General features: G+C 34.7%; 2 protein-coding genes across 4 annotated transcripts in view; both read left to right on the plus strand.

The window, feature by feature from the left end:
* Positions 1–27,400, plus strand: part of RAD54B (RAD54 homolog B) — a 103,269-nt gene that overhangs the window by 28,394 nt on the left and 47,475 nt on the right. Inside the window, exon 1 of one of the 3 annotated variants that reach the window (XM_036830966.1) lies at positions 17,633–17,663. The exons of the other annotated variants lie outside the window; for them this stretch is intronic. The gene's annotated coding sequence lies outside the window, so the exon portion shown is untranslated. Of the gene's footprint in view, positions 1–17,632; positions 17,664–27,400 lie in introns of those variants that run through there. 3 annotated transcript variants of the gene reach the window in all.
* Positions 12,974–18,331, plus strand: LOC118883826 (fibrinogen silencer binding protein). The gene is made up of 2 exons (XM_036830967.1): positions 12,974–13,391; positions 17,618–18,331. Exons 1-2 carry the CDS (start codon positions 13,018–13,020, stop codon positions 18,141–18,143), a joined length of 900 nt encoding a protein of 299 aa, XP_036686862.1. The 5' UTR covers positions 12,974–13,017; the 3' UTR covers positions 18,144–18,331.

Below are 27,400 nucleotides of genomic sequence, written 5' to 3' on the forward strand. Positions count from 1 at the left end.
TATTCAGATTAAGGATGGTCAAAAAAGAATTGAGCCCTCATATGCCGTATTGGAGAAGAAGCTTGTTGAACACAAAAGGACTTGTATGTGCCAAATCTTTTGGTGCCATACTTATATTGTGATTAGCAGTTTAATTTCAGTAAAATAACACTGTCATTAAATTAATGTGATTTTTGAATTTTATTGGTTTATAATTAATTTATAGATGTTTGATTTATCTTTGAAATCTTTTTTCAGTACATTTAGAACTCCTGCATTCTTTTGTTTTTCTTTCTCTTTTTTTTTTTTTTTTTGGCCCCGCCGCATGGCTTGCGGGATCTCATAGTTCCATGACCAGGGATTGAACCTAGGCCATGGCAGTGAAAGCCCGAAATCCTAACCACTAGGCCACCAGGGAACTCCCCTACCTCATTCTTTTTAAAAACTACATAATATTCCATTGTGTGGATTTGCCAAATGTACTTAACCAGTGCCATATTAATGGATATTTAGGTTGCTTGGTATCTTTTCTTATTACAAACAAAGCTACAATGAATATCTGTATATTATAATCATATGTGAGAATGTATTCATAGGATACCTTAGGGTATCAAAGGTCTCAAGGTATGTGCATTTACCTAAGTGTCCATCGACAGATGAATGGTTAAAGAAGATGTGGCACATATATACAATGGAATATTACTCAGCCATAAAAAGAAATGAAATTGAGTTATTTGTATTGAGGTGGATGGACCTAGAGTCTGTCATACAGAGTGAAGTAAGTCAGAAAGAGAAAAACAAATACCATATGCTAACACATATATATGAAATCTAAAAAAAAAATGGTTCTGATGAACCTAGGGGCAGGACAGGAATAAAGACGCAGACGTAGAGAATGGACTTGAGGACATGGGGAGAGGGAAGTGTAAGCTGGGATGAAGTGAGAGAGTAGCATTGACATATATACACTACCAAATGTAAAATAGATAGCTAGTGAGAAGCAACTGCATAGCACAGGGAGATCAGCTCAGTGCTTTGTGACCACCTAGAGGGGTGGGATAGGGAGGGTGGGAGGGAGACGCAAGAGGGAGGGGATATGGGCATATATGTATACATATAGCGGATTCACTTTGTTATATAGCAGAAACTAACACAACATTGTAAAGCAATTATGCTCCAATAAAGATGTTAAAAAAAATAAAATAAAAACAAAATGTGCAGAAGTGGTGATTTAAGCAAGATAAAATGGGCAAACAGGATAAGCACAATGGAAAGAAAGGAAAAAATTTTTTTAATATCAGTTAATATGCTTTTGGTTCAAGCATTGTTAAAAATACTGGATTATAAAATTGAATTTTATTAGCATGTGTATCTGGAAATTGCAGGCTTTAGGATTGACTGATGTAGCAGTTTAAAGGATGTCATTATGATCCCAATTTCTGTCTACTTCTGTCATCCACAAGATTGGCTTCATTCTTAGACTGGTTCCCCTCATGTTAAATGATAGATACCAGCAACCACTGGGACCACATACTTCCTTTTTCTCGTCAATCTGATGATATGTAGATGGTCCCTACTCATAATCATTAAATAAGGTTTCTTAACTTTGTGCTGATATTGAGTTACTTTCCTGTGCCCAGAGGGATTCTTAACTTTAGACCTATTGTACCGCAGTGAAGAAGAAGCCTAAAGTGCCTCTGAGAATCATCAGATACATACTCTCCATCCCTTCCTTGGACGTGGGAGCTATCTCACCAAAATTTCCTTGCTGCTACATGCTGGGGGAACACCCATGTTAACTATACTGAAAAATGATTAAGTGAAAAAAATAGTTAAAATAAAGATGAGTAGCTTTAGCAACATTTTTAGTATACAAAATTTAACAAAAGGCTAGTTTCCTTTAGCTTACAATGTTTTTACCCAAAGATAAGACTTGGTTAAACTGAGTTCCTTAATAGGTGGCTGGGAGCTATTTAAAGAAAATGTATGTAAATTTAGATTGTATAGAGTAGGTCTGTGATTCACATAGCATGGCTGGAGTAAGTTTTCAAAATTTGACTCTGTGAGATAATAGGAAATGTCTGTATTGGTCTCTACCCCCAGTTCCTGGCACAGAGGTCCTAAAACCCTTGTAATTTCCTCAGTGATAAGAGCTTTAGGAGCATCTTTTTTTCTTCTAATATTTGGTCTTTGACCTTAGTTCCTTACACAGAGTTCCTAAATCCCTTGGAATTTCCTGGGTGATAGAAATGTCTTTTTTTCTAACGAGGTGACTCTGGGTGGGCTCCTGGTTGAGGGCTGCTCACCAGAAAGACTAAGCCGTGATTAGAAGGTTGGAATTTTCAGCCCCATTCCCATTCTCCAGAGAGGGGAGATGAGCTGGAAATGGAGTTGATGGTTGATCATGCCAATGTGATGAAACCTCCATAAAAATCCCAAAAGTACGGGGTTTGGAGACCTCCGCGTTGGTGAACATATGGAGGTGCTGAGGGAGTGGTGGTGCCCAGAGAGGGCATAGACACTCCGAGCCTTTTACCTGTGCCTTGCCTATGCGTCTCTTCCGTCTGAATGTTCATCTTTTATCATATACTTTTTTTTTTTATTTTTGAATTTTATTTAATTTATTTTTTTATACAGCAAGTTCTTATTAGTTATCTATTTTATACATATTAGTGTATATATGTCAATTCCAATCTCCCAGTTTTATCATATACTTTTATAATTAACTCGTAAAAGTAAGTAAACTGTTTTCCTGAGTTTTGTGAGCTGCTCTAGCAAATTAATTGAACCTGAGGAGGGGGTCCTAGGAACCTCTGATTTATAGCCGATTGGTCAGAAGCACAGCTGACAACCTGGACTTGTGATTGGCATCTGAAGTGGGGTGGGAGCAGTCTTGTGGGACTGAGCCCTTAACCTGTGGGATGTGATGCTATCTCCAGATAGATAGTGTCAGAATTGAGTTGAAATGTAGAACACCCAGCTGGTGTCGGAGTGGTATGAAAGTAGAGGAGAAACATAGCAGGAGCACTGAGTTTTTCCTTCTTAGACTTCTTTCAGTTCTGTAAGGGTTTTCAAGATCCCTGTTAAAACCTAGGTTTTGATTGTCTTTTTTTTTGGCTGCACCGCGTGGCTTGCAGGATCTTAATTCCCTGACCAGGGATTGAACCCAGGCCCGTGGCAGTGGAAGTGCTGAGTTCTAACCACTGGACCGCCAGGGAATTCCTGGTTTTGGTTGTCTTGAGTGCTTAACATTACAGGGTATCATCACCAAAGCACAGTGCTGAAGTATGAGATATTAACGCTATAACTGAGAATGATTCTTAGGGTTTGGATTCACCCTGGCTTTTAACCCTGTTTTTATGTGGCAGATTTTTAAAGTGTCATCTTCCTCACATATTGCAGTGTGATATATGCCTTCTCAGATTCTCTTGCCACCGTGTGCTTCCTAGACTGACTGCTTCACTGTACCGCACTGTGCTGCCTCACCTGAGCCACCATCTCACGGTGGCCGCCACCCCACTGGGCCGATGAACCACACCCTGAGAGGGTCTGGTGGATGACACACCACACCACAGGGCTTGGGGGTAGCACCCTGTGCCCGTGTGGAGGCTGGATGACACAAGCTGAAAGTGCGGTAGAGTTTATTCCTAGTGGGGTGAGCTTGGCCACTGGGAAATGGGAGACGGGAGGGAACCTGCCTGATAAATTCCACTTTTTCCTCCATGGACTACTCTGAGGAATGGTTTCTGTTTGTAGTCTATGAGACGTTCCAAAGAGAGTACCAAGTGGATGCATTTGCCAAGCGACCTACTCTGTGTTTTCATAGCTTGCTGGAAAGACGTAGCCAGCACTTTTAAAAATAGTATTTATTTATTTACTTATATTTTAGCCTCGTGGCCTTCCCAACCAGAGATCGAACCCGTGCCCCCTGCAGTGGAAGCACGGAGTCTTAACCACTGGACCGCCAGAGAAGTCCCCCAGCCACCATTTTACATAGTTCCTTGCTTCAGTTTAATTTTTTTCACTCTTGATGCCCTGTATATGCAACGCCCAAGTAAAGCCTCAGCATTCTAGTCATTGCTTCAGGCCCTGTTTGCCAGAGAACCTGGGCTAAGACAAAGATTAATAAGGCATAATATCCTTACCTTGGTGTTGTTTTTTTTTTATCTCCTAAAATATAGAAATAATCTCAGTAGTCATGGTGAGCTTTTTGCCTAGCAAGTAGTTCATAGAAAAAAAAAAATCACTCCTACCCACAGTTATTCCTTATTTATTAAGTTTAATAGATCTAATTATCTAAATTCTATTTTAGAAATTTAGCATTGTTCAGACTTCTCACATTTTTAATAGCTAAAGAGTTAAAATATATTAGCTGCTATTATTTTATTTTTAAGGATACTTTTTTGAACATATTAGAATTCTCAAACATTAAGAAAAGTTGATCATTTTACATTGACTACCCATATACCAACCACCTAGATTCCAGAATTAAAATTTTACTGTATTTGCTTTATTGCATATATATTCATCTATTCATCCATCAGTCTATCTTACTTTTATTATTTATTTATTTATTTATTTTAAAATATTTACTTATTATTTATTTTGTCTGCGCCAGGTCTTAGTTGCGGCATGCGGTATCTTTAGTTGTGGCACGCGGGCTTCTTAGTTGCAGCTTGCATGTGGGATCTAGTTCCCCGACCAGGGATTGAACCCGGCCCCCTTGCATTGGGAGTGCGGAGTCTTACCCACTGGACCACCAGGGAAGTCCCTATCTTATTTTTAAAAAATGAATTTTAAAGTTGCAGACATCAGTACATTTTCCTCAGAATACTTCATGCATTCATTAAGATTAATGTACCTAAATACGTTTCTCCCCATAAAATTATCTAAAATACTACAGGTAAAGCTAGGCTCTTATATATTTTACCTGTAGAAATTGGTATTATTGATGTGAGTGGTGTGTTTCAAATAAATGATACCATACAGTATACATATATCTACCTACAACTTGAGTTTTTCATTCACTAGTGTCAAAGATAAACAAAGCCAGACATTAGTTAAAGCAGTGGAAACAGATTTTATTCAATAACTCCTGACAGTGGGGTAAAGACCTGAGCTCCATTCTGATTTGTGCAGCTTTTGAAGGGAGGATGAGGGAGTCAGAGAGGGAGCTCAAGTAGAGTCAGGGAAGTGAAAAATTACGAAGGGTAGGTCTGTGTAAATGAGATTAGGGCAGCTCTGTCTGCTAGCTAGCAGTTATCAAAGTTAGGATTCTCCCTTCTCACTAAGACTGGGAGGCCTTGGCTCTGTTCTTCCTGATAATTACATTTCAAAGGAATGACTTTCAGGTCCTTGAGAAAGACACTCCTGAGTTGTGGGAGATTTAGTAAATGTGCTACTAAAGGGAGGTCAGGGACCTAGGGTCAGGTGTTAGCTAGAACAAACAGTAAATTCTTTTGATAGCTCTGAGCTTTTCCAGAATAGGACTCACAAGGAGGCTAGGTTGGGGCCTTTAGGCTGCTAGAGGCCATCCTAGTGTTGGTCAAGTCTCTTAATGCAGGGGTTTGGATGGAGTTGTTCTGTGCTGAGAGTACTTTGTAGTTCTCACTAGTATGCTTTGGAGTCTTTTGTTTTCATTTTAGAACATATAGATGTACCTATTCTTTTAATTGCTGCAGGGTATACCACGGTATGAATATAACATGATTAATTTAGGATTTTTATTAAAAACAATCCTGCAATGAACATCCTTGTGCATGTGGTCTTATGAACTTATGCAAATATTTCTCAGTTGTCAGATCATAATGTGTTTACATTATATTTTAATATGGTTTGCTAATTGCCTTCTGAAATGGCTCTGCCATCATTACGAGAGAATTTATTTCCCCAAATTCCTTAACACATGCTATTAAACTTTTTAACTTTTGCCAGTTCAATGGGTAAAAACAACTATGGTCTTTTACTTTCCATCTCCCTGATTACTTGTTGAGCTCTTTATATATTGGACGTTTATATTTTATTCTTTAAATTCTGTTTGTATTCTGTATTTGTTTTTCTGTTGCATTGTTTTTCTTAGTTTGTAAGAATTGTTTATAATTTAATTTTGATTAAGTAATATGAATATATTTTTATAAATTTCATAATAATACAGTTAAGTTAAAGGTTCTTAACTGTTCCTGTCAATCTTAGTCTCCTTCCAGTAATAGCTGCTGTCATTAGTTTGGTGCCTATGCTTCTATACCAAAGCTGTCCAATAGAAATATAATATAAATCATATATAAATATTAAAAAATTTTCTAGTAACCATGTTAAAAAAGTAAAAAGAAGCAGGTGAAATTAATTTTAATTATACATTTTAATTAACTCAATATGTATATCATCTGAACATGTAATTAAAAGTTATTAATTATTTTTTATTTATTTATTTATTTATTTATTTTTGGCTGTGTTGGGTCTTCGTTGCTGCACGCGGGCTTTCTTTAGTTGCGGCGAGCGGGGGCTACTCTTCCTTTCAGTGCACGGGCTTCTCATTGCGGTGGCTTCTCTTGTTGCAGAGCACGGGCTCTAGGCGCACGGGCTTCAGTAGTTGTGGCTCGTGGGCTCAGTAGTTGTGGCTCGTGGGCTCTAGAGTGCAGGCTCAGTAGTTGTGGCGCACGGACTTAGTTGCTCCGCAGCATGTGGGATCTTCCCGGACCAGGGCTCGAACCGTGTCGCCTGCATTGGCAGGCGGATTCTTAACCACTGTGCCACCAGGGAAGCCCTAAAAGTTATTAATTATTATTATTCATATTAAGTCTTTGAAAGCTGGTGTATATTTTACATTTACAGCATATCTCAATTTGGATGCTGTATTTTTATTTTGAATTCTTGATTAGTATTTAGATTTCATAATATTTATGAAATAAATAAGTTCTAAACATACATAAAAGTTGTCCATTAGCTGAATTGAGTTTTAAAAAATTTCTGTTTATATTTGTATCTACATGAACAGAACTAGTTCATCTTTTTTAGAAGAATTGATGTGACTTGGAAACAAAAGCATGTCAGTTTCAAAAAAAAATATGTCTGTCCAAGTTAAGCAGATTTACTAATTCTTGTGTCAACTCAGTATTATTAACATTGAATTCAAAAGAGCAATGTATAAGTTTAAAAGCAGCTCTAAATTGATCAATATCAACAAAGTGTTTTTCAAATTTTTCTTGTAGTTTTTTCATGCAATTTACATAAAACTTAATTATAATTAAAATTTTCTGTCGATTCATGTTAGAGGGATATATATGGTTAGTTACTGATTTGTATTTTTATGGAAATTTTTACTTTAAACATATATTCTTTTACCTATCTAACCAGGTCACAAATATGCCTTTCTTTTCCTTGGATTTTCAAATTTAGCTCACTCATATACAGTGTGATATTGATGAGAAAATGTAAATCACATTGCCATTTTTTTGTCTTTGATTATTGAATGTTTAGCAAGTATTCTTTTTGTTTTTAAAAAAATCTTGAGTTGGAGTTAACAGTACAATAATTATAAACAATAGTAATTATAAATTTTATAGACAGTACAATAATTTATAAAACTCTCCATGACTCAACCAATGAGCACTGGCAAAGAACAAAAAATATCACTAAATAGTGTTCTATTTTTTTCTTTTTTAACCAGTTCCATAAACTGGTATTTGCATATGTATTCCAAATGGTTTTAACAACTATATTCTTGACATTTTTCATAGAGTCTGCTCTAGAAAGTTGAGCACAATATTTTCATAATGTGTGTGGAACAGAGTAATAAATGAAATATTAATTTCTTGTTTTAAAATTTCAATAAATCCAGATTTTTAAACTTAACCTAACAGAGCATCATCTATTGTAGTAGAACTATTATTTTTCCATGTCTAGCTGAAATTCTTTGACAGATATAGATTAAAAAATATCTGTGTTATGAGTTCATATATCTATTTGGTCATGAATTGATAACATTTCTTTGTAAATTTTGAAGTCCTTTGAGATAAAATGTGACCCATGTGTTAATAGGGCAGTATCTCTTTTATTGTATAACTTTTATTGTATAACTTACTGTATAACTCATTTAAATCTAAAGAGAAGTACTTGCAATTTGAAAAATATTGTATCAATTGATGTTTGATATGTTAGGTCTTGTATTCTACAGGCAATTATTGGTTGCTTAATTGAAAATCTTTCATTTTTAAAACATCGTTTAAAATCTTTTCCCCATAATTTTCTGACAAAATTTCCATAACTGAAATAGTATATATGTATTTTTACCGTCTCTTTACTAAAAATGGTTTTCTTTTTTTGTGTGTGCAAGAAACCAAACTATTTTATAGCTGGCCAAAGTTACAAGGTCAGACCTTGTTACATATTATTTAAAAATATTTCTGGATATTTAATTCTGATTTGAGGTGACTAAACTTCATCAGTTCTTGTTTGTTGAGAGGAAACTGCTTGTCAGATTTACTATGTGTCTGTTGACAATGTCTCTTAGCGTTGTCTAGTTTATTTTCTTTAACTTTTTAAAATGCATTAAACAGCTTATTCCTGTTGTTCTGCTTTAGCAAATTGCATTTGGTATTCAGTGTGAAATATGTAATATGCTTTAGTTTGGTCTCTCATTTTTTTCTTTATTATTCCAGAAAGAGTACTAGCTTCTGCATCTGCACTTGATTCTGCATCAGTAGTATACTTTTTTTTTTTTTTTTTTTTTAAAACAACAGCTCCTGTTTTTTAATTTTTATTTATGTATTTATTTATGGCTGTGTTGGGTCTTCGTTTCTGTGCGAGGGCTTTCTCTAGTTGCGGCAAGTGGGGGCCACTCTTCATCGCGGTGCGCGGGCCTCTCACTATCGCAGCCTCTCTTGTTGCGGAGCACAGGCTCCAGACGCGCAGGCTCAGTAATTGTGGCTCACGGGCCTAGTCGCTCCGCGGCATGTGGGATCCTCCCAGACCAGGGCTCGAACCCGTGTGCCCTGCATTGGCAGGCAGATTCTCAACCACTGCGCCACCAGGGAAGCCCCTATACTTTTTTATATTAAAAAGTTTGCCCATTATTTTTTTAGCTAGAAAAATAATTTAGTTATAATTAAGACAGAATAAGTAATTCAGATTAATAATCAATTACAGTTTACAAAGGGTATCACTATAATTTGTGCTGTCTGCATAAAATATTCAGACAAATCCATTAAATGTTATATCAGTGCATAGAAAAAATTCATTCAAGCAGAATCAATTTAAGATTGACTACACTGCTGATGTGATTATGTGTAATGTCAAGAAAAATTCTACCAGACAAGTTAAACAGGCAAGAAGACTTTACTCAAGACTACTGCTGACTTCCCTGGTGGCACAGTGGTTAAGAATCTGCCTGCCAATGCAGGGGACACGGGTTTGAGCCCTGGTCCGGAAAGATCCCACATGCTGTGGAACAACTAAGCCCATGTGCCACAACTACTGAGCCTGCACTCTAGAGCCCGTGAGCCACAATTACTGAAGCCCGTGTGCTCTAGGGCCCGTGTGCTGCAACTACTGAGCCCGTGTGCTGCAACTACTGAAGCCCATGCGCCTAGAGCCTGTGCTCCGCAACAAGAGAAACCACCGCAGTGAGATGCCCATGCACTGCAACGAAGACCCAATGTAGCCAAAATAAATAAATTAAATAAATAAGTTAAAAGAATCCACCTGCCAGTGCAGGGTACATGGGTTCGATCGCTGCTCCAGGAAGATCCCACATGTCACGGAGCAACTAAGCTTGTGCCCCACAACTCCTGAGCCTGTGCTCTAGAGCCTGTGAGCCACAACTACTGAGCCTGCATGCCACAACTACTGAAGCCCGCACGCCTAGAGCCCGTGCTCCACAACAAGAGAAGCCACCGCAATGAGAAGCCCACGCACCACAACGAAGAGTAGCCCCTGCTCACTGCAACTAGAGAAAGCCCATGCGCAGCATCAAAGACCCAACGCAGCCAAAATACATAAATAAATAATTTATTAAAAAAAAAAAAAAGACTTGCAACAGTGGGGAGAGACTGGACTCACCTGCAATACAACAGGGATTTATAGCCAATGGGCAGGGTAAGGGAGTCAGTGGGTGGAAAATTACTGAGAGGAACTTGGTTAGATATTAAGGGTGGGAGTATGAAGAATCTGGTTAGGTATCAAGGGTAGGGGGATTCTCTATAAACTGGTTTATTAGCAGGATTCTTGCTAAAGTCCTAGTTGAGAAGAAGGCTCAGAGGAGCCTGACTACGTTTGGTCAAGGAGGGAGCTCTTGTCCTTAATACTAGAAACAATAGTATCATTTGTGACAAAAGGGTTAAGTAAAATGTAATCCTACCCAAACAATGAAGTTGTGTTTAATGGAAAAATATGCTGCTTCAGGTAAAAAATTTTGTTTAAATTAATTAAAATTCAATAAAGTAAAAAATTCAGTCCCGTTAACCGCATTTAAAATGCTCAATAACTGGACTTCCCTGGTGGTCCAGTGGGGCCAAAAAAAGAAAAAAAAAAATGCTCCATAGCTACCTGTAACTCATGGCTCCTGTAATTAGGCAGAAGAGTTCCAGCCCTTCTTGGAGTACATTTTCATACCTATGTATGGACCTGCATTCTATACCTACACATATATTTTCTGTACCTACAGAAATATTTAGCTTTGGGTGTTTTGGGTAAGCATAATGGGATTATATTGTATGTGTTTTTGTTTTACTTGCTTTTTTCACTTACCATGTATTTTGGAGCTTGTTCTATGTCAATACACAGAAATCTACCTTTTGCATTTTAGTGCTGCCCAGAGTAGACCATAGTATGGGTATACTTTAGTGACTTTAACTTGTCCCCAACTGATGTGCTCTTAGAATGCTTCCAATACTATGCAACTACTAAGAAGGCTCTGCTGCTCCTTGTGTGTTTGAGTATTTTTCAAGGTAGATTCTGAGAAGTAAAATAACTGCAATTTTAGAAGTTTTTACACATGTAAACTATTAATACATACTCTGAGATTGCCATCACAAATGCCATTTTACACTCTCATGAACGGTACAGAAGAGTACTCTTTGCCCTGCACCCTCATCCACTCCTGACATTTTCAGTCTTTAAGAATTTTGCCAGTCTTATGGATGAAAATCATTTTTGGTATACATTTCCTTGATAGTGAGGTTGAACGTTTTTTCACATTTCCTTATGGATGTCTTATGGATGAAAATCGATTTTGGTATACATTTCCTTTATGGTGAGATTGAACGTTTTTTCACATCCTTATGGATGTCTTATGGATGAAAATCATTTTTGGTATACATTTCCTTGATAGTGAGATTGAACGTTTTTTCACATTTCCATTAGCACTTCATTTCTTAACACAATGCCTGTATTTCTTCCAAAAATAATAATATTGTTTAAAGACAGTATGTATCCTGTGTTCTTGCTTTCCTTTGAGTAACTGTGGTCAGGTTGTTGGAGCAGGTCAATTTTCAGTTTGCATCTCTAGGGGCAAGAATCATTTGCATTATTATTTTCTACAGTTTTACTCAGCAGTAAAACTGCTCAAAGACAGTGAAAGGCTAGGACTACTAAAGAATCAGATTACCCAGTAGAGTATGCCAGAAAACACCTAGCATCCTATAGTGCACCCAGCAATCTTTCACTTTTTTTCCTGACAAATAACACATTTCCTGACAAATAACACATTCTAGCATATTGTCTGGCTCAGAGTGAGAACTTAATAAATTTAATTTAATTCTCTTCTATTGAAAGAATGAAAAACAAAGTAATTGAAAATTGGTGAGATTTCTGTAGAACTGTATTCTCTGGATAGGGGCTGTATCTAGATTTACCTTTGTTTTCTTTGGGCCTTTCTCATTGCTTGAGAACATTGTTACAGGTGTTCAGTAATTGATTGAATGGAACTGTGTTCAAGTATGTTCTAATTCATTCTCCTATCTGGAGAAACATGTGTATCAGGAGAAAATAGGCTTATTTGTTTACATTGTTATTTATCATGTTTCAGACAGAGATTAGAAAATATATCCTAAACACACAAATTGGTGGCCTTGCAAATGACTAGACTAGCTGTTTCCTTTCATAGTCCAAATTGTGTGAATATGGCTAAATAAAGATCGTACTCTATAATAATAGCAAATGCGATTTTGTTGTGTGCAGTCTTAAGGTGTTATTATGCTGTTCTCACTGTGAATGGTGTTTTTTACACATGGTAAAGCAGGCTAGCATATTCATGTGCGTTACAGCTGGAATAATGCATTGCTTTAAAAACAATTTTTATCTGCTTTTTAGATTTAGTGTTCAACAAAAATTTCTTCTTAAGTAACTGAAAAAAAAAATACACGGTGGCTACTGTAGACTGTAAAATGAAGGAGAAGCTTAGCTTTACCGTGGAGTCTGAGCTGGGTGTAACCTAACTAGCTAGAGGATATGCAATTCCTGATTGACAGCAGGACCAGCATTATGCAGATTTTGTAAGGGAGAACAGCAGCTCAGAAACAGTGATTAGGGGCTCTGTTAGGAATCACTACATTCACCACTCATATCTTTAGTTTTTCATTTTTCTGTCTACTGGATTTGTAAACAAATAGTACAAAACAGTTCTTTTGTTTTTATTAAAGTGATACTGCAATGCAGTTTCAGTCTATCAGCTAGGCAAACGTGTCGGAATTCGATATTCTCCCTAAATTAGCTAATTTTTAGCTGTGTTCCATGCTTATCTCTAGACCTTTGTGTATTAAATCCTACCTCGAGCTGTTCTCTTTATACACAAGTGTGTTTTGCTTGTGCCTTCCTGTCTTCTTCAGTGAGAAGCTTTATGTAGGTCAGGCTTGGCTTAAGCAGATTTCCTGAACCTGCGTCAGCTTAAGCTGGAGGAATTTTAATAAACCCTCCCCTGTAGGCGTGGGCCTAAATGAGGCTAGCCTAGTTAAGCCTGATCTTTTTCTGTTTGTGAAAAGAGCTGAGCAGAGCTGAAGGCTGCATGGTGGTTTCAGAAACTGCCTACTTAATTTGAAAAGAACAATGGTAGGAAAAGCTAGATCTTCCAATTTTACCTTATCTGAAAAGCTTGATTTGTTAAAGCTTGTGAAGCCATATGTTAAAATTCTGGAAGAACACACTAACAAACATTCAGTAATAGTGGAAAAGAATAGATGTTGGGATATCATAGCAGTTAACTATAATGCAAGTGGAGTAGACCGCCCTCCTCGAACAGCGCAGGGCCTACGCACTCTTTACAAAAGGCTCAAAGAATATGCCAAACAGGAGCTATTGCAGCAAAAAGAGACCCAATCAGATTTTAAAAGCAATATTTCTGAGCCAACCAAGAAAGTTATGGAGATGATTCCCCAGATTTCCAGTTTTTGCCTGATAAGAGACAGGAACCACATACAAAGGTAAGCTTTATTTTATTTTGTTGTGAAAATTATGGCGCCTCCTAATCTATTGGGCTCTGGCTTAGTTGTGATAAAGATATGCATAGTAAGCATCCCCACTACGGGAGCAGTGAATAGTGTCTTTGTTTTGCCTTCTTAAAAAAGAAAAGTGAGGCTATAAGGAATTTTTCTGCTGCACTGGATTCAAGCCACTTTTTATTGTCTTCCCCTCCCCCTTCCCTCCTTCTGTAGTTTCTAAAAAGTAAAGGTTAGGGAGGAATAAATGGGATGTAATTTGTGACATTACCTCATAAACTTTTTAAGCTTTAAAATTAAATTGTTTAATTAGCTTCTGAGAGATACCTTTTTCTTATTTCATTTAAGATTACATTTCATTAGAATTTTCAATTTTGTATAAAGTTAGCAGTTACAGGAAAACTGGAACCCTTGCTTTTTTTAATGAATTATCAGTGTCTACACTTACTGAATATTAATTGAGCTAAAAACCTAAAATGAACAATTAAGTAAACTTGTTAATGGCATCATTGTATATATTAAAGTTTAAAGTATTTTTAAATGTACAGTTTAAAGTATTTTTCTAACTTACATTCAAAATAAAAAAGACAAGGAAACACAAGAAAAGGAGTTAATGCCTAATTAGGGATTCAGATTACTTAATAAAACTAAAAATTTTTGTTGTTTTTACACATTAATGGTCTAGTTTCACTTTGATTTGGGCTTATACAGGAAAGGGTAAGCTCTCCCATACTATTCTGCAAGGGTTTCAAACTATGAATTTTAATATATCAATAAGAGCAACTGGATTAGAAACAGTTTTTTTGGTTGAATTTGTGCTCTACATGACTACTTGCCTGGAAATCTTCAAAAACTATTATCCTGCTGCTGATTCAGATTTTAACCTCTGGCAAAAGATAAAAATGGCAGCTACAGGCTTCTTCTGAATCATTTAGGGTAATGTAAGCAAACGGTAAACTCCTTGTTAGTTGAGGAACCTTTCAAACAGAACTTTACAAGTCACTTTCCTATTGGTGGAAGAGTCATTATATAAGCAAAATTATTAATTACCTATGAAATCCCTTTGAAGTTAGGGAAGAAATGGAAAAACCTTTTTAGCCAAACATATTTGTTATTTTGATAATCTACTAGGATAATATTTTTGAGCCCAGCTTCTTACCATATACTTCTTATTTCTAGTTGATAGCATAGTAAAAAAATAGCACCAGTGGGAATCCAAGACGTTGATACACAGTATATTAATTCATGGGGTCACTTCCTAAACTGTTCACTGTGATGACAAATGATTAAATCCTCCTAGTATGCTGAATGTCCAAAAAAAAAAACTCCACAGTAAGACTGTTTTATACTCATTAAAATTTTTCCCCTCTTTGAATCATAAAGAACAGTGGCTTTGCATTATAGGTATAAAACTACCTTTTGGGTATAGGTTTTTATAATTTGAAAACTACACATAGAAACTGTAGTTTTATCAAGTTGTGTATTTTAAAAATACACTGATACAGAAGAGAAATAATATATAAGATACAAAGATATATTTACATTTTGACCGCTTGTGTGTGTGTGTGTACGTATGTATGGTATATATACACGTACATACATAGAATATATATACCTACACAGTCAATCTTTGGGACACCAACATTTCTCTGATAAAATGAGTTGATTTACACATTTCCATACCTACTGTTTAAACAATCAGTTTTTCAGATTTTAAAGGTAAGAATATCAGAAATATGCCAATTAAATGCTTATTTTTGTTAGCATGTCTGCTCTGCCACTTTCTCTATACTAGCATTTTAATTTATAATATATTTATGTATTTAATATACTTATACCTGTTTGACATCATCTCAAATCTTAATTATCTCAGAAGTTTATAATTACACTAAATTATGCTTCTATATAAATATGACTGTTAATCTCATCAAACTCTATACTTAATAAGGAAAATATTACTGCTTATATAATTTAACATATTTAAGTATATACAACTATTTTGTAAGGCATTATTCTACAACTTGACATTGATTTATGTCTTTATATTTACCTCTCTTTAACATCAGATTATATTTTGTGGTTTTTATAACCAATTTGATCCTCAGAGTTCATATTCATAAATTTTAGAAGTCCTTTTCTGTTTTATCATTTTTTTTGTGACCTTCTCTAAATCATTTTTAGACTTTGTTATGCCTTATTTGTAATGTTTTAACTAAAGTGGAATGGAATATTCCAGATATAAGGCATATTTTTAATTTACATGGGAGTATATTGTCTATGTTTAATTGTGAATCTTATAGTCTATTATACATACTAATTTGGAGAAGTAATTATGTGGATTTAAAAAATTTAATTTATATCTGTTGTTTTAACTTTTTGCCAATCCAGGATTTAGAGATGTTAATAAAAGCAAATCTTACTAATTTGAATTACATTTATATTCCATTGTTTTGCTTTTGAAAATCATAAAATGACAAAAGAAGACAAGAATGAAAATGAAGGAATTTATATAATCTACAAATAGATTTTTCGTAACATACTAGATATCTTATTATTTCATTTGTACTTCTTAGACAAATATCTGATATTTCTGGCAATTTAATGTTATTAGTAAGTGACATATGGGGAGTTTAAATTCTTTTCCTTATGTTCTACTTAAACTTGTTCCAGCATTTTAATCATCCATGTAGAATGTATTCTAACCTATATTACTTATTTATAATTTATAAAATGTTATTTAAATAATGTGAAGTGTAGCGTTTCCATTAATGTTCCAATAATCTCTTTCACCTCGATAACTTTTATTTTTAAGTTAGGCAGAAACATAAATTTAAGAAAAAAACCCTCAAGAAACATTATGTATTCTTTTTTTTTTTTTTTTTAATTTTTATTTATTTATTTTATTTATGGCTGTGTTGGGTCTTCGTTTCTGTGCGAGGGCTTTCTCTAGTTGTGGCAAGCAGGGGCCACTCTTCATCACGGTGCGCGGGCCTCTCACTATCGCGGCCTCTCGTTGCCGAGCACAGGCTCCAGACGCGCAGGCTCAGTAATTGGGGCTCACGGGCCCAGTTGCTCCGCGGCATGTGGGATCTTCCCAGACCAGGGCTCGAACCCGTGTCCCCTGCATTGGCAGGCAGATTCTCAACCACTGCACCACCAGGGAAGCCCCACATTATGTATTCTTAATTCACAACTTCATGTTATACATGAAATTATTTAAAAAACCAACAGAATTTTAAGGAACATTGTGTTTATGTCATAACAAATATTATAATGTCAAAGTTTAAATTATGCTAAAACTGTAGTTGCCTCTAATAGGAATGCATATTTTATGGAAATTTCATGTAAATTTAATAAACTTTCAATATATCATATATAGGCCATTAAAAAAACATTGCATTAAAAAAACCATTTCATTTATTCAATCATTCAACATATGATGAGTACCTGTGAGGTTCCAAGTAGAGTATTATACTGGGTACTGATGATCTGGTGGTAGATCTAAACCCTTGCCCTTGTACACTTCACCTGACCACTGGTTAAAAGACTTAAAGATCACCTGAGTCATGTGGTTTAGGATAGGTAAAGGGGAAACACCATTGCATCTGAAATTGGATAGTTAGGAGAACCCCCTGATAGTTGGGCATACCCAAAATCATACACAATCTTGTTTTTCCTGTGTGTGTGTGTGTGACAAATACAGAAATCAGTACGTCTCAGAGATTGCCTTCCACTGTCCTCTTGGAAGTCATAGACCCTGGTGATTTTTAGATCAGGACAGGAGAGGAGAAGCAGGAGGTCTAGGACTAAGGTGTCGGGATAGCAAGGCCCAGAATGAATTAAATGACACTACACCATTTAAGAACCTCAGGCTTATAGGGACAATTGGTATCTCTTTGAGAGTATCAAAGATGCCTTTTCTTTTGTAATTTACCTCAGTAGCCTTGTGTAGTATTTGTAAGTTCCTGTTCTTTTAAGAGCCCAATTTTAAAGTTAAGGATGGAGAGAGCCATATATATATATATATATATAAAATTAAAATCCCAACCGTAGTCACTTTAATTTATTATTCCAAGGGTTAAAAATATTTTTTGTTTCATAATTTTCTTTATAGCTTGATAATTTAATGTATATTAAATATGAAATTATGCTTTAAAATGCTCTTGTATTCATTTGATTTACATTTTATAATGCTTTTTTGTGTGCTGTAGTGCAAACTTGGATGAGGAAGCACAGGCTGGTACAAGTTCACTACAGGTAATGTTGGACCACCATCCAGTTGCTATTACAGTGGAGGTGAAGCAAGAAGAAGACATTAAGCCCCCTCCTCCACTGGCTTTAAATTCTCAACAGAGTGATACTTTAGAGCAAAGAGAAGAACATGAATTAGTACATGTTATGGAAAGATCTTTGTCACCGTCACTTTCCTCTGTTGATATGAGAATGACATCGTCTCCATCTTCTATCCCAAGGACAGATGATATTTTTCGGCATGAAAGTGGAGAAAATTTTAGGTCACAGTTAGGGTATGATCCTCAGATTCTGCAAATGCTGAAAGAGGAGCATCAGATAATTTTAGAAAATCAAAAAAATTTTGGATTATATGTTCAGGAGAAGAGGGATGGATTGAAAAGAAGGCAGCAGCTAGAGGAAGAGCTGCTAAGAGCAAAAATTGAAGTGGAGAAGCTGAAAGCAGTTCGCTTACGGCATGATCTATCTGAATATAATAGTCTCTAAGATTTTTTTTTGCAGTCTTGCAATTTGATAATTTTAATTTTGGCCAAATTACTTTCATTTGGGAATATCCTGAAGCAGAGTATATATTCTTTTTTTTTTTTTTTTTTGGCCACGCCGCATGGCATGTATGATCTTAGTTCCCTAACCCTAACCCTAACCCCTGCAGTGGAAGCACAGAGTCTTAACCACTGGACCACCAGGGAAGTCCCAGAGTATATATTCTTAAAAAATATTGTTAATCTCTATTATGAAAAAGGCTTTTTGACATGATTTTCTAATTATTTAATTTTCCTTTGATACATATTAAAACGCTGATTGGTATGGTTATAAATTTTTTTGTCTTCCTCTAATTTTTTTCCTAAGATGTTTTAATTGTTGGCCTTACAAAAGATGTTTTATTTTGATTAGTAACATATACATAAATAACATATATAAATACATCAGTATTCTTTCAAAGTTCTGAATCTTCAACATTTTTAATTAGCACTTTGAAAGCTGTATGTAGTGCAAAGTTTTTAAGTCAGTCTAATTTAGAAGCAATACTAGCCAAATAGAAGCTTGTCTGTATGACATTGATTTTTATGCTTTCATTCTTTGATGGAGTAAGTCCTAGGATTTTAGGGATGGAAGGTATTTGGAGAACACTTTTTCCCACCTCAGTTTTGAGGTAATGAAACCGAGGTCCAGGGAGAACTCAATGATTTATTTGATGTAACAAAGCTCTTTATGGCAGAGCAATGACCAGCACTCAGTTTTTGTTTCTCTGTAATTTTTTCCCCCCTGCTATTCCACAGAAGTAAAAATCCACAAAAATATCCTACATGTTAAAAAATTAGAAATATTTATTTCATTAAAATTGCTTTTAAAAATTGGTGGGTTATGAAATCAGGGGAATTGTGTCAATTACCCCCTTCCTCCTCCTCCTTTTTTTGTCCAGCAAAATAAGATATTCTATTGGAGATGTTATATATTTTGACTACAAGATTTAATATGTCAATTCATTTGGAATGTCTTAGTCTGAAAAAAGATTTCTTTCACAGTAAAATCACAGTAAAAACTTTAATGAACAAAATTAAAATTTTATTTAGAATAAAAATAGCAAAAATTATATGTTTATAATTTATGATATCTATAGTCTTTTATGTTTTTGTAAATATTGCTATTTTAGTATTTGTGGAAATAAATAAAACCTTGATTCTTAAAGCACACATAGACATTTATGTTAAATCTTTAATATGTTTATTACTTAAGGATTTCTATTTTTGCTGGGGCTGTGTTGAGGAAGGATATTTAAGCCAAGCTTTAGAATGGGGTAGGTAGGATTTCAGCTGTATTGGGGAGAAAGGATGTTTATGTCAGGGTGAGCAGCATGAAAAAGGCATAGAGAATGGGAAAAAGTGGGTCAGAGTGTATAAGCACAAATACAGTGCTAAGCCAGGTGATTTTTAAGTGATTTTAAGTGAGCATAGAGAGGGCCACTTAGGGCTGTGATAATCTGGGCAAGGACATATACCTTGACTAACTGGGGTAGCTACCCTTGAGCTCCAGCAGAATTTTTACATGCAGAAATGAGCCAGAAATCTGCATTTTTATGAGAAATGTTTATTTTTAAAACATTTGCAAATAATTAAAAATATTTAAAATAATAAATAGACAAAACATGTGAGTGGGCCTCATTCAGCCAGTGGGCTTTCGGCTCATGGCCTGTGGTGTAGAGCAGTGGTTCACCAAGAGTAGATCCTGACCAGCAGCATCAGCATCTCGAGAACTTGTGAGATATGTAAATCCATTCCTTTCGGATCAGCAACTTGAGGGGTAGAGTACAGCAATGTGTTTTAATAAGTTCTCTAGAGATTCTGATGCAAGCTAAAAAACCACTCCGAGAACCACTGGAATAGAGTATTTTGAAAGCTAACATGGTGCCTAAATCATGTTAGATTTTCAAAAATTTTTGTTGAAGAGTGGGTGAAGGTAAATTGAGGGATATCAATTTGGAAGTTGGAAGCTGGTTGGTGCCACACTATGGATTACATTAAATGCTGTTTTTAAGGAATCGAATGTGAATATATAATGGCAAGCCATGGAAGGCTTTTGACTAGGGACATATGACTAGAGCTCTGACTTAATGTCATAATAGCAGCATTTCAGGGTGGGCAATGTAGTGAGGGGAAATTAAATCTGAAATTTAGGTTGTGACTCTAGGAATAGAAAGAATAAAAATAAAATGGACTCCTATGGTACCGTTTTAGCTTGTTGACTGCTTAATTTCATTGGCATTTTGTATCTGCTATTAGAGTTAAATATTTTATTATAAAAATGCCTTGAATGTATGATACATCCTTTTGACAATTTCATCTTCTTTAATCTGTGCTGTGACTTTTCTTTCAGTCTAATGAATCTTATAATTCTTATTTGAGGTAATGTTTTTACAATATTATTCCAGTAAATCTTTACAGTAGTAAGCTCTAACTTTTTGAAATGATTGAAAACAAATTACCATACAAAATGTAATTTATGTTATAATCTTAGCATGGTACTACTCAGAATTGTTAATGAATGTTCAGTTTGAATGCTGACTTTGTACAGCTAAATCAGTTTTCCAGGTGTGTTCTGTGGAACATTAATTCTGTGAAATGTTTTTAGCCAAGTTATGTGTTCAAAAAAGTGCAATATACATCTTTTTTGGTGGTTAGATTCTAGCATAAGTGTGGAAGGTAAAAATGTATACTATATAAAATTGCCCTTGAAAATTTTTTTGCTACCCAGAAAGTAGTGTAAACATAGTCTGCTACAGTCGTATTTTTCTCCAGCAGTGTTCAAGATTGTTGTTTCGTTGCTTATGTCATGTGACAAATTTGTTAGCATGTAGGGACTGAGTAGAATAAAAACCTTATTTTACATATTTTTAAACAACAGAATTACATTCATTGCAGTGAGTTTACTGCAGCAGTTTTTCTGAGTCAATCTTGTTTAATTTTAATCTGCAAAAATTAAAGTGAATGTGGTTCTGCTCCATTTTCATTGCTCCATCTCCCCACCTATGCAATTATAATTAGCATAGTACAGTTTATGGGAATTTCTGTGTAAAGAAGACTTGTTTGATGACTGAACTCTTTTTAGAGGCTGTTTATTATTATCTTGCAGAGTATCTTAGGGAAATTCTGAGCTAAAGCTTTTTTCTTTTTCTTTCTATATTGAGACTTTTTTGAGTTTTTGACTACTTACCAACTTACATTAGCAGTTTTTGCTGAGGACAAGTTTCACTAAGGGGAATATATAATGGCAAATTCTGTTAGTACCAATGGAATACAATTGAAGCCACCAGACATCCTACTATAGAGAACTATTTGGGGCTGTGAGTTTACTTATGAAATGTAATGCTGGAAAAACATAGGAAAGAGTGTTTTTATTTTTAAAATGTAGACTTGGTTCTGTAGAAATACTGTTTCATCCAATATATTAGTAATTTAGATCGTGCCTAGTTATTCTTACCACCTTCTTGTCTTTTCTTATCCATTTGAACTTAAATGGATATGTTTGTTTTTTTACAAGTTATGTTATAAACCTAGGTATGATTTATAATGGCATTCTGAAAAAGTTAATGAAGCTCTTTCATTTCTAACAAATGCCAGATTTCTAAAAATATTCAAATTAAATATTTTCCTTTTTTGTATAATGCGACATCAACTTGGTGTTATTTTATTTTTGAACGATTCACTCTACCCTATTGCCTCTTTACTTACATGAAAATGTTTGAAATATGAATTATTTTCCATGTGCCTTCTTTTAGAGTAATGTCAAGTTTTAAATAGATATGTTTAAATAATTAAGTGTGGTAAATTGTAATTAATATATACTGTAGATGATAGTGGTTAAATGCGTTGTTAATACATGTTCTTTTAAATACATGGTAATACATTGTACTGATTTGTGTACTCTTTGTGTGCCATAAAACAAAGAATTCAGTACTATAGAGGTAAATTTTTTTGTTGAGGCATAATTGAAATACATTTCTTTAGGTGATATAATAGATGCCAAATGTACCATGTCTAAATTTCATAATATATTTATTTTTTTCAAATGTTAAGATTCACAAATTCTCAAAATCAATTAAATATTTGATGGTGACTTTGATTGTAAATAGTTAAAAATAGATGAAATGTGGTTGCAATACTGAACAAATACAAAAGAGTAAATTCTTAAAATATGCAACCTAATTAAACATTAGCAGTCATGCTAGATCTTGTATATAATTTTGAGAAATTGGTTCCGTATTTTTTAATGTATCTTCTTAAAGTTTCATTAAAAGTAGCAGCTATAATGTGAATTTATATAATTTATTTTTAGTTTTCCATTCCTTTGTAAATAGTAGAAAGCAAAGTAAATAAATAAATAAAAATAAAAATACCACCCAAGTTAGCCCAAACAATTTAAACTAAAATGGATGTATCATTAGACTTACACTTTGTTAGTAGATCTTTCATGAGTGTGAATTCACCTCTGTTACGAAGATTAAGAAATCCTTCAAATGTATAGAAACGAAAGAATTTTATAGTAAACATTCATATGCCTACCACCTACATTCTACAATTAATGTTTTGCTATATTTGCTTTATCACATATTTATCTGTCTATCCATCCATAAATTTTTTTTTTTTTAAGAAAACTTATTTTAAAATAAGTTGCAGAATTAGTTAGAATGCTTTACCCATAAACACTTCAGCATGAGCATTATGAACTGGAGTTCAATATTTATTTGTGTGTGTATGATTTTTTAGGTAAGATTTGCAAACAGTGAAATGCACAGATCTTAAATGCACCATTTGATGAGTTTTGACAAATGACTACACCTGTGTAGCTTAAACCCCCATCAAGATTTAAAAAGTTATCACCCCAGAAAGTTCTCTCCTGCCCTTCCTAACCAATACCCTGGTACCTCAGGCAACCACGGTTTTTAAAAAACCACTAATTTTTAATAAAACATAGATAAGTTTTGCTTGTTCTATGACACAATATAATTGAGATCATGTAGTACAGACCCTTTGTTTCTGTTTTTTTCACCCGTCTTAATGTTTTTAATATTCATCCATCCTCTAATCAGTAGTTCATTGTTTTCTGTGGCTGAGTAGTATCCATTTTATAAATATACCACAGTTTGTTTATCCATTATCTTTTGACGGACTTCTGGGCTATTTCCGGATTTTGGCTATTATGTATATTATTGTATAAATGTGTCATGGACTTAATGCTGGATTAAGGAAGATATATGTTTAACTGTTTAAGAAACTGCCAGACCTTTTCTCAAAGTGATTGTACCATTTTACACTTCCCTCCATAGTGTATGGATTACTATTTTTTTAAATAAAGCTTTGCATGTTCATTGACTGGAATGTCAGAATCGAAATTGATGAATAACTTTTTTTGATATTTAAATGAGTTTAAAATGCTGGGCAGATAGTTTAGATATCTGGGAATATTATAGTTTTACTGATTTTGTTTCTATTTTAGCACTTATTGCCACTTATTGCATATATGCTTTGACATGAAGTACTGAGAAATATGATAAAATGTATATATAGTCCCTGCCATGCTCATGAAGTATCATTCTGAAAATGATCTTTAATGCAAAGAAATACCTTCTAGGTTTATTTTGTACGTAATGATACTTGCACTTAGTTGACCTTCATTCTGTTTTAAAGAAAACTATGGATGATTACTAGTTTGAAGTAATTTGTATATTAATGTTTGTATATTCTTTAGTGTAATAAAAACTATATGTTTCAAATCTTATATTTATATTGCAGTTATATGTTAATGCATATTAAAAGTTCTGGTAGCTTTTGGTAATTTTGAAACTCAAAAAATACAGTCTGTAAGAGTATTTACATTTTTTATTGAATTTGATGATATATGAGACATTTAAAATTTTTTTTGCTCCGTTGAAAACAGTGTGTGTATTTAGAATTGTTAAAAAAAAAAAGAATATTAAAGGCTTGGGTTTATGGAATGTATAATTAAACCATGCAACCCTAAAGTTATTATGCTTAGGACTCATTCATTAAGATGATAATGTCTACTATTAATATTAAAATGACAGTGTCTCCCCCTTCCTCTTTTATCAAAGCATGGTTTTAAGCACTTCTTACCTTGTGAATCTTGCTGTAGGCATTCAAGCCTCTTGTTTATGAAGACCGTTTTTGGTGTTTATTTGGGAAGTAAATTACAGGGTCAAGGGGGAAATAGATCAGAACCAAGTTCAGAAACAAAAATTACAGGTAGAGTGGAATTGTTAGTGGTGGTTAGTCTGGGTTGTAGCAAATTAGTCATTATTTTATATATTGCAAGTAGTCTAGATGAAGGCAGTTATGTTCCATATATGTTTAATTCCCAGTTATCTTCATTCTACTTTTTTGCAGTCATTCACCCTCTCCCTTCCCTGCCCTATAGCCTACATTTAAAATGAGGCTAAATGGGAAGGGACTAGTGCAAGATGATGATGACGGTAGTTCACATTTAGAGATAACTTACTGCATGGCAAGTACTGTTCTAAGCATCTTATATATATTAGCTAATTAGATGAAATATGGTTGCAACAAGTCTGTGAGGTAGGTATTAGTATTACATTCATTTGGCAATTCATAAACTGGCAGAGGGGTAAGTAACTTGTCCAGGGTCACATAGCTAGTAAGGGGCAGACTCAAGATTCAGACTCAACCAGTCTTGGCTTCCGAGTTCATGCTTTTATCTTTCTTCTGTTCTGCAAAAGAAAGGATATATCTAATTCTGAGAATATTGTGGTATTTCAAAGTGATTATAAGAAATTCTGGATTCTTAGAATTTAACTACTGTCTTTTGTTCTAGTCAGCTTTTTTTTTTTTTTTTGTGGGGGAAGGTTTGGACATAACAGCATAACAGTCAGCTCCTGAGAATATAACAGGATATTTGACTCTAGGAATGTTTTTCCCAGCCATTTTTGATGAAGACACACTTTTTATCCCCTCTTTAACAGCAATCCTGAGGAATTGCACTTTTCTCTTAGATAACCAAGTGAAAAAGCGGGAACAAATTTGAAAAATGCAGAAGGATATTGTCAGTCTTTTATTTAGTGCACAGAGACTGCTACTGGTAGAAATAGTGTAAAAAGAAAACTAATTGAAATTGTCCAAAATTGCACATCACAAATTTTTTTAGAATTAAAAAACTGATCAAAGCATCCCGTCTTTTTCGTTAATGCTAAAACCCTCAAAACTTTATCTGGAAAAATCAAGGTTCGTAAAACAACAAAAATAACACATGACAACTAACTTACCTAAAAACTGGTAACTTTTTTTTGACTAAAAACTAATGGAGTAATACAATCTTCATAATATTTAGGCAAAATCTGATTTAGCAAAACTGTATTTGGTAGAAATTATAGTTATAAAAGAAAATTCATGTTGGCAAAAGTTATAATCAGGAAAATACTATATATAAAGAAGTGACCGATGAATCAAATCTTTGTAATAACATTTACCTGGAAAATAATCCTGAATGTACAGTATGTACAATGATGCAGCTGGGTTCAAAGTTAATTTCTAAGGCTACTTTCTCAATGAAAATTAATTTTAAGGTAGTTCTTTTTTTTTTAACATCTTTATTGGAGTATAATTGTTTTACAGTGTTGTGTTAGTTTCTGCTGTATAACAAAGTGAATCAGCTATACATATACATATAGCCCCATATCCCCTCCCTCTTGCGTCTCCCTCCCACCCTCACTATCTCACCCCTCTAGTGGTCACAAAGCACTGAGCTGATCTCCCTGTGCTATGCAGCTGCTTCCCACTAGCTAGCTATTTTACATTTGGTAGTGTGTGTGTCAATGCTACTCTCTCACTTCGTCCCAGCTTACCCTTCCCCCTCCCCATGTCCTCAAGTCCATTTTCTACGTCTGCATCTTTATTCCTGTCCTGCCCCTAGGTTCATCAGAACCATTTTTTTTTTAGATTCCATATATATGTGTTAGCATGTAGTATTTGTTTTTCTCTTTCTGACTTAACTTCACTCTGTATGACAGACTCTCGGTCCATCCACCTCACTATAGATAACTCAATTTCATTTCTTTTTATGGCTGAGTAATATTCCATTATATATATGTGCCACATCTTCTTTATCCATTCATCTGTCGATGGACACTTAGGTTGCTTCCATGTCCTGGCTATTGTAAATAGAGCTGCAATGAACATTCTGATACATGACTCTTTTTGAATTATGGTTTTCTCAGGATATATGCCCAGTAGTGGGATTGCTGGGTCGTATGGTAGTTCTATTTTTAGTTTTTTAAGGAACCTCCATACTGTTCTCCATAGTGGCTGTATCAATTTACATTCCCACCAACAGTGCAAGAGAGTTCCCTTTTCTCCACACCCTCTCCAGCATTTATTGTTTGTAGATTTTTTGATGCTGGCCATTCTGACCGGTGTGAGGTGATACCTCATTGTAGTTTTGATTTGCATTTCTCTAATGAGGTAATTCTCCTTTAATTTAATATTTTTATAATCATGAAGGAAAAATGTACCTAGAATCAAAATGGCAGTTTTGAAAACTACCTGTTGTTATGGGAATATGGTGATGACCAAGATCAAAAGAGACCTTCCTCTCAACACTTTATAGTTTAGTGGGGAAGGCTTACATTAAATCATTTGTCACATAATTAATTGCTGAGTTAATGCTGAGATAATAATGCAACTTGACGTAGTTTGGCAGTCAGGGAAATTTAAACTGTATGGAAAACTGAGTAGAAGTTAATTTAGATCAGTGTGTTGGAGGAACAGAGGGAGAAGGCCCTTTGGCTGGAAGTAGTGTTTTCTTCAATACCTTTAAGACAAATGGATGATCAGATTTACATTTAAAAATAGATATAGTAAATATGGAAAATGGCTTTAGGGAGTAGAGGTGGCAAGAGAACACTTCAACAGAACTGTTTATAATAATGGTACAGTAGTCCAGACCAGAGATGATGACTTGGAAAGAGTAGAGACAATGCAGAAGGCAAACAGTACACAGCTTTGTGAACCATGAAGGGGATAGAATCATCTGGATTTTGTGGTTGATTGGCTCTGGAACTGAGAAAATGAAGAATGTCGTGGATGATTTCCAATTTTTGGCTTGAATAAGGGTGGTAGTACTTTCACTGAGAAATGGGAAAACTGAAGGAGGAGCAGTTTTTGGAGAGAAGAGAAGTGGACCTGGTGAGTTTGAGATGTTTATGAGACATTCAT

The sequence above is a fragment of the Balaenoptera musculus genome, chromosome 17 (assembly GCF_009873245.2).
Source record: "Balaenoptera musculus isolate JJ_BM4_2016_0621 chromosome 17, mBalMus1.pri.v3, whole genome shotgun sequence".
NCBI lineage: Eukaryota > Metazoa > Chordata > Mammalia > Artiodactyla > Balaenopteridae > Balaenoptera > Balaenoptera musculus.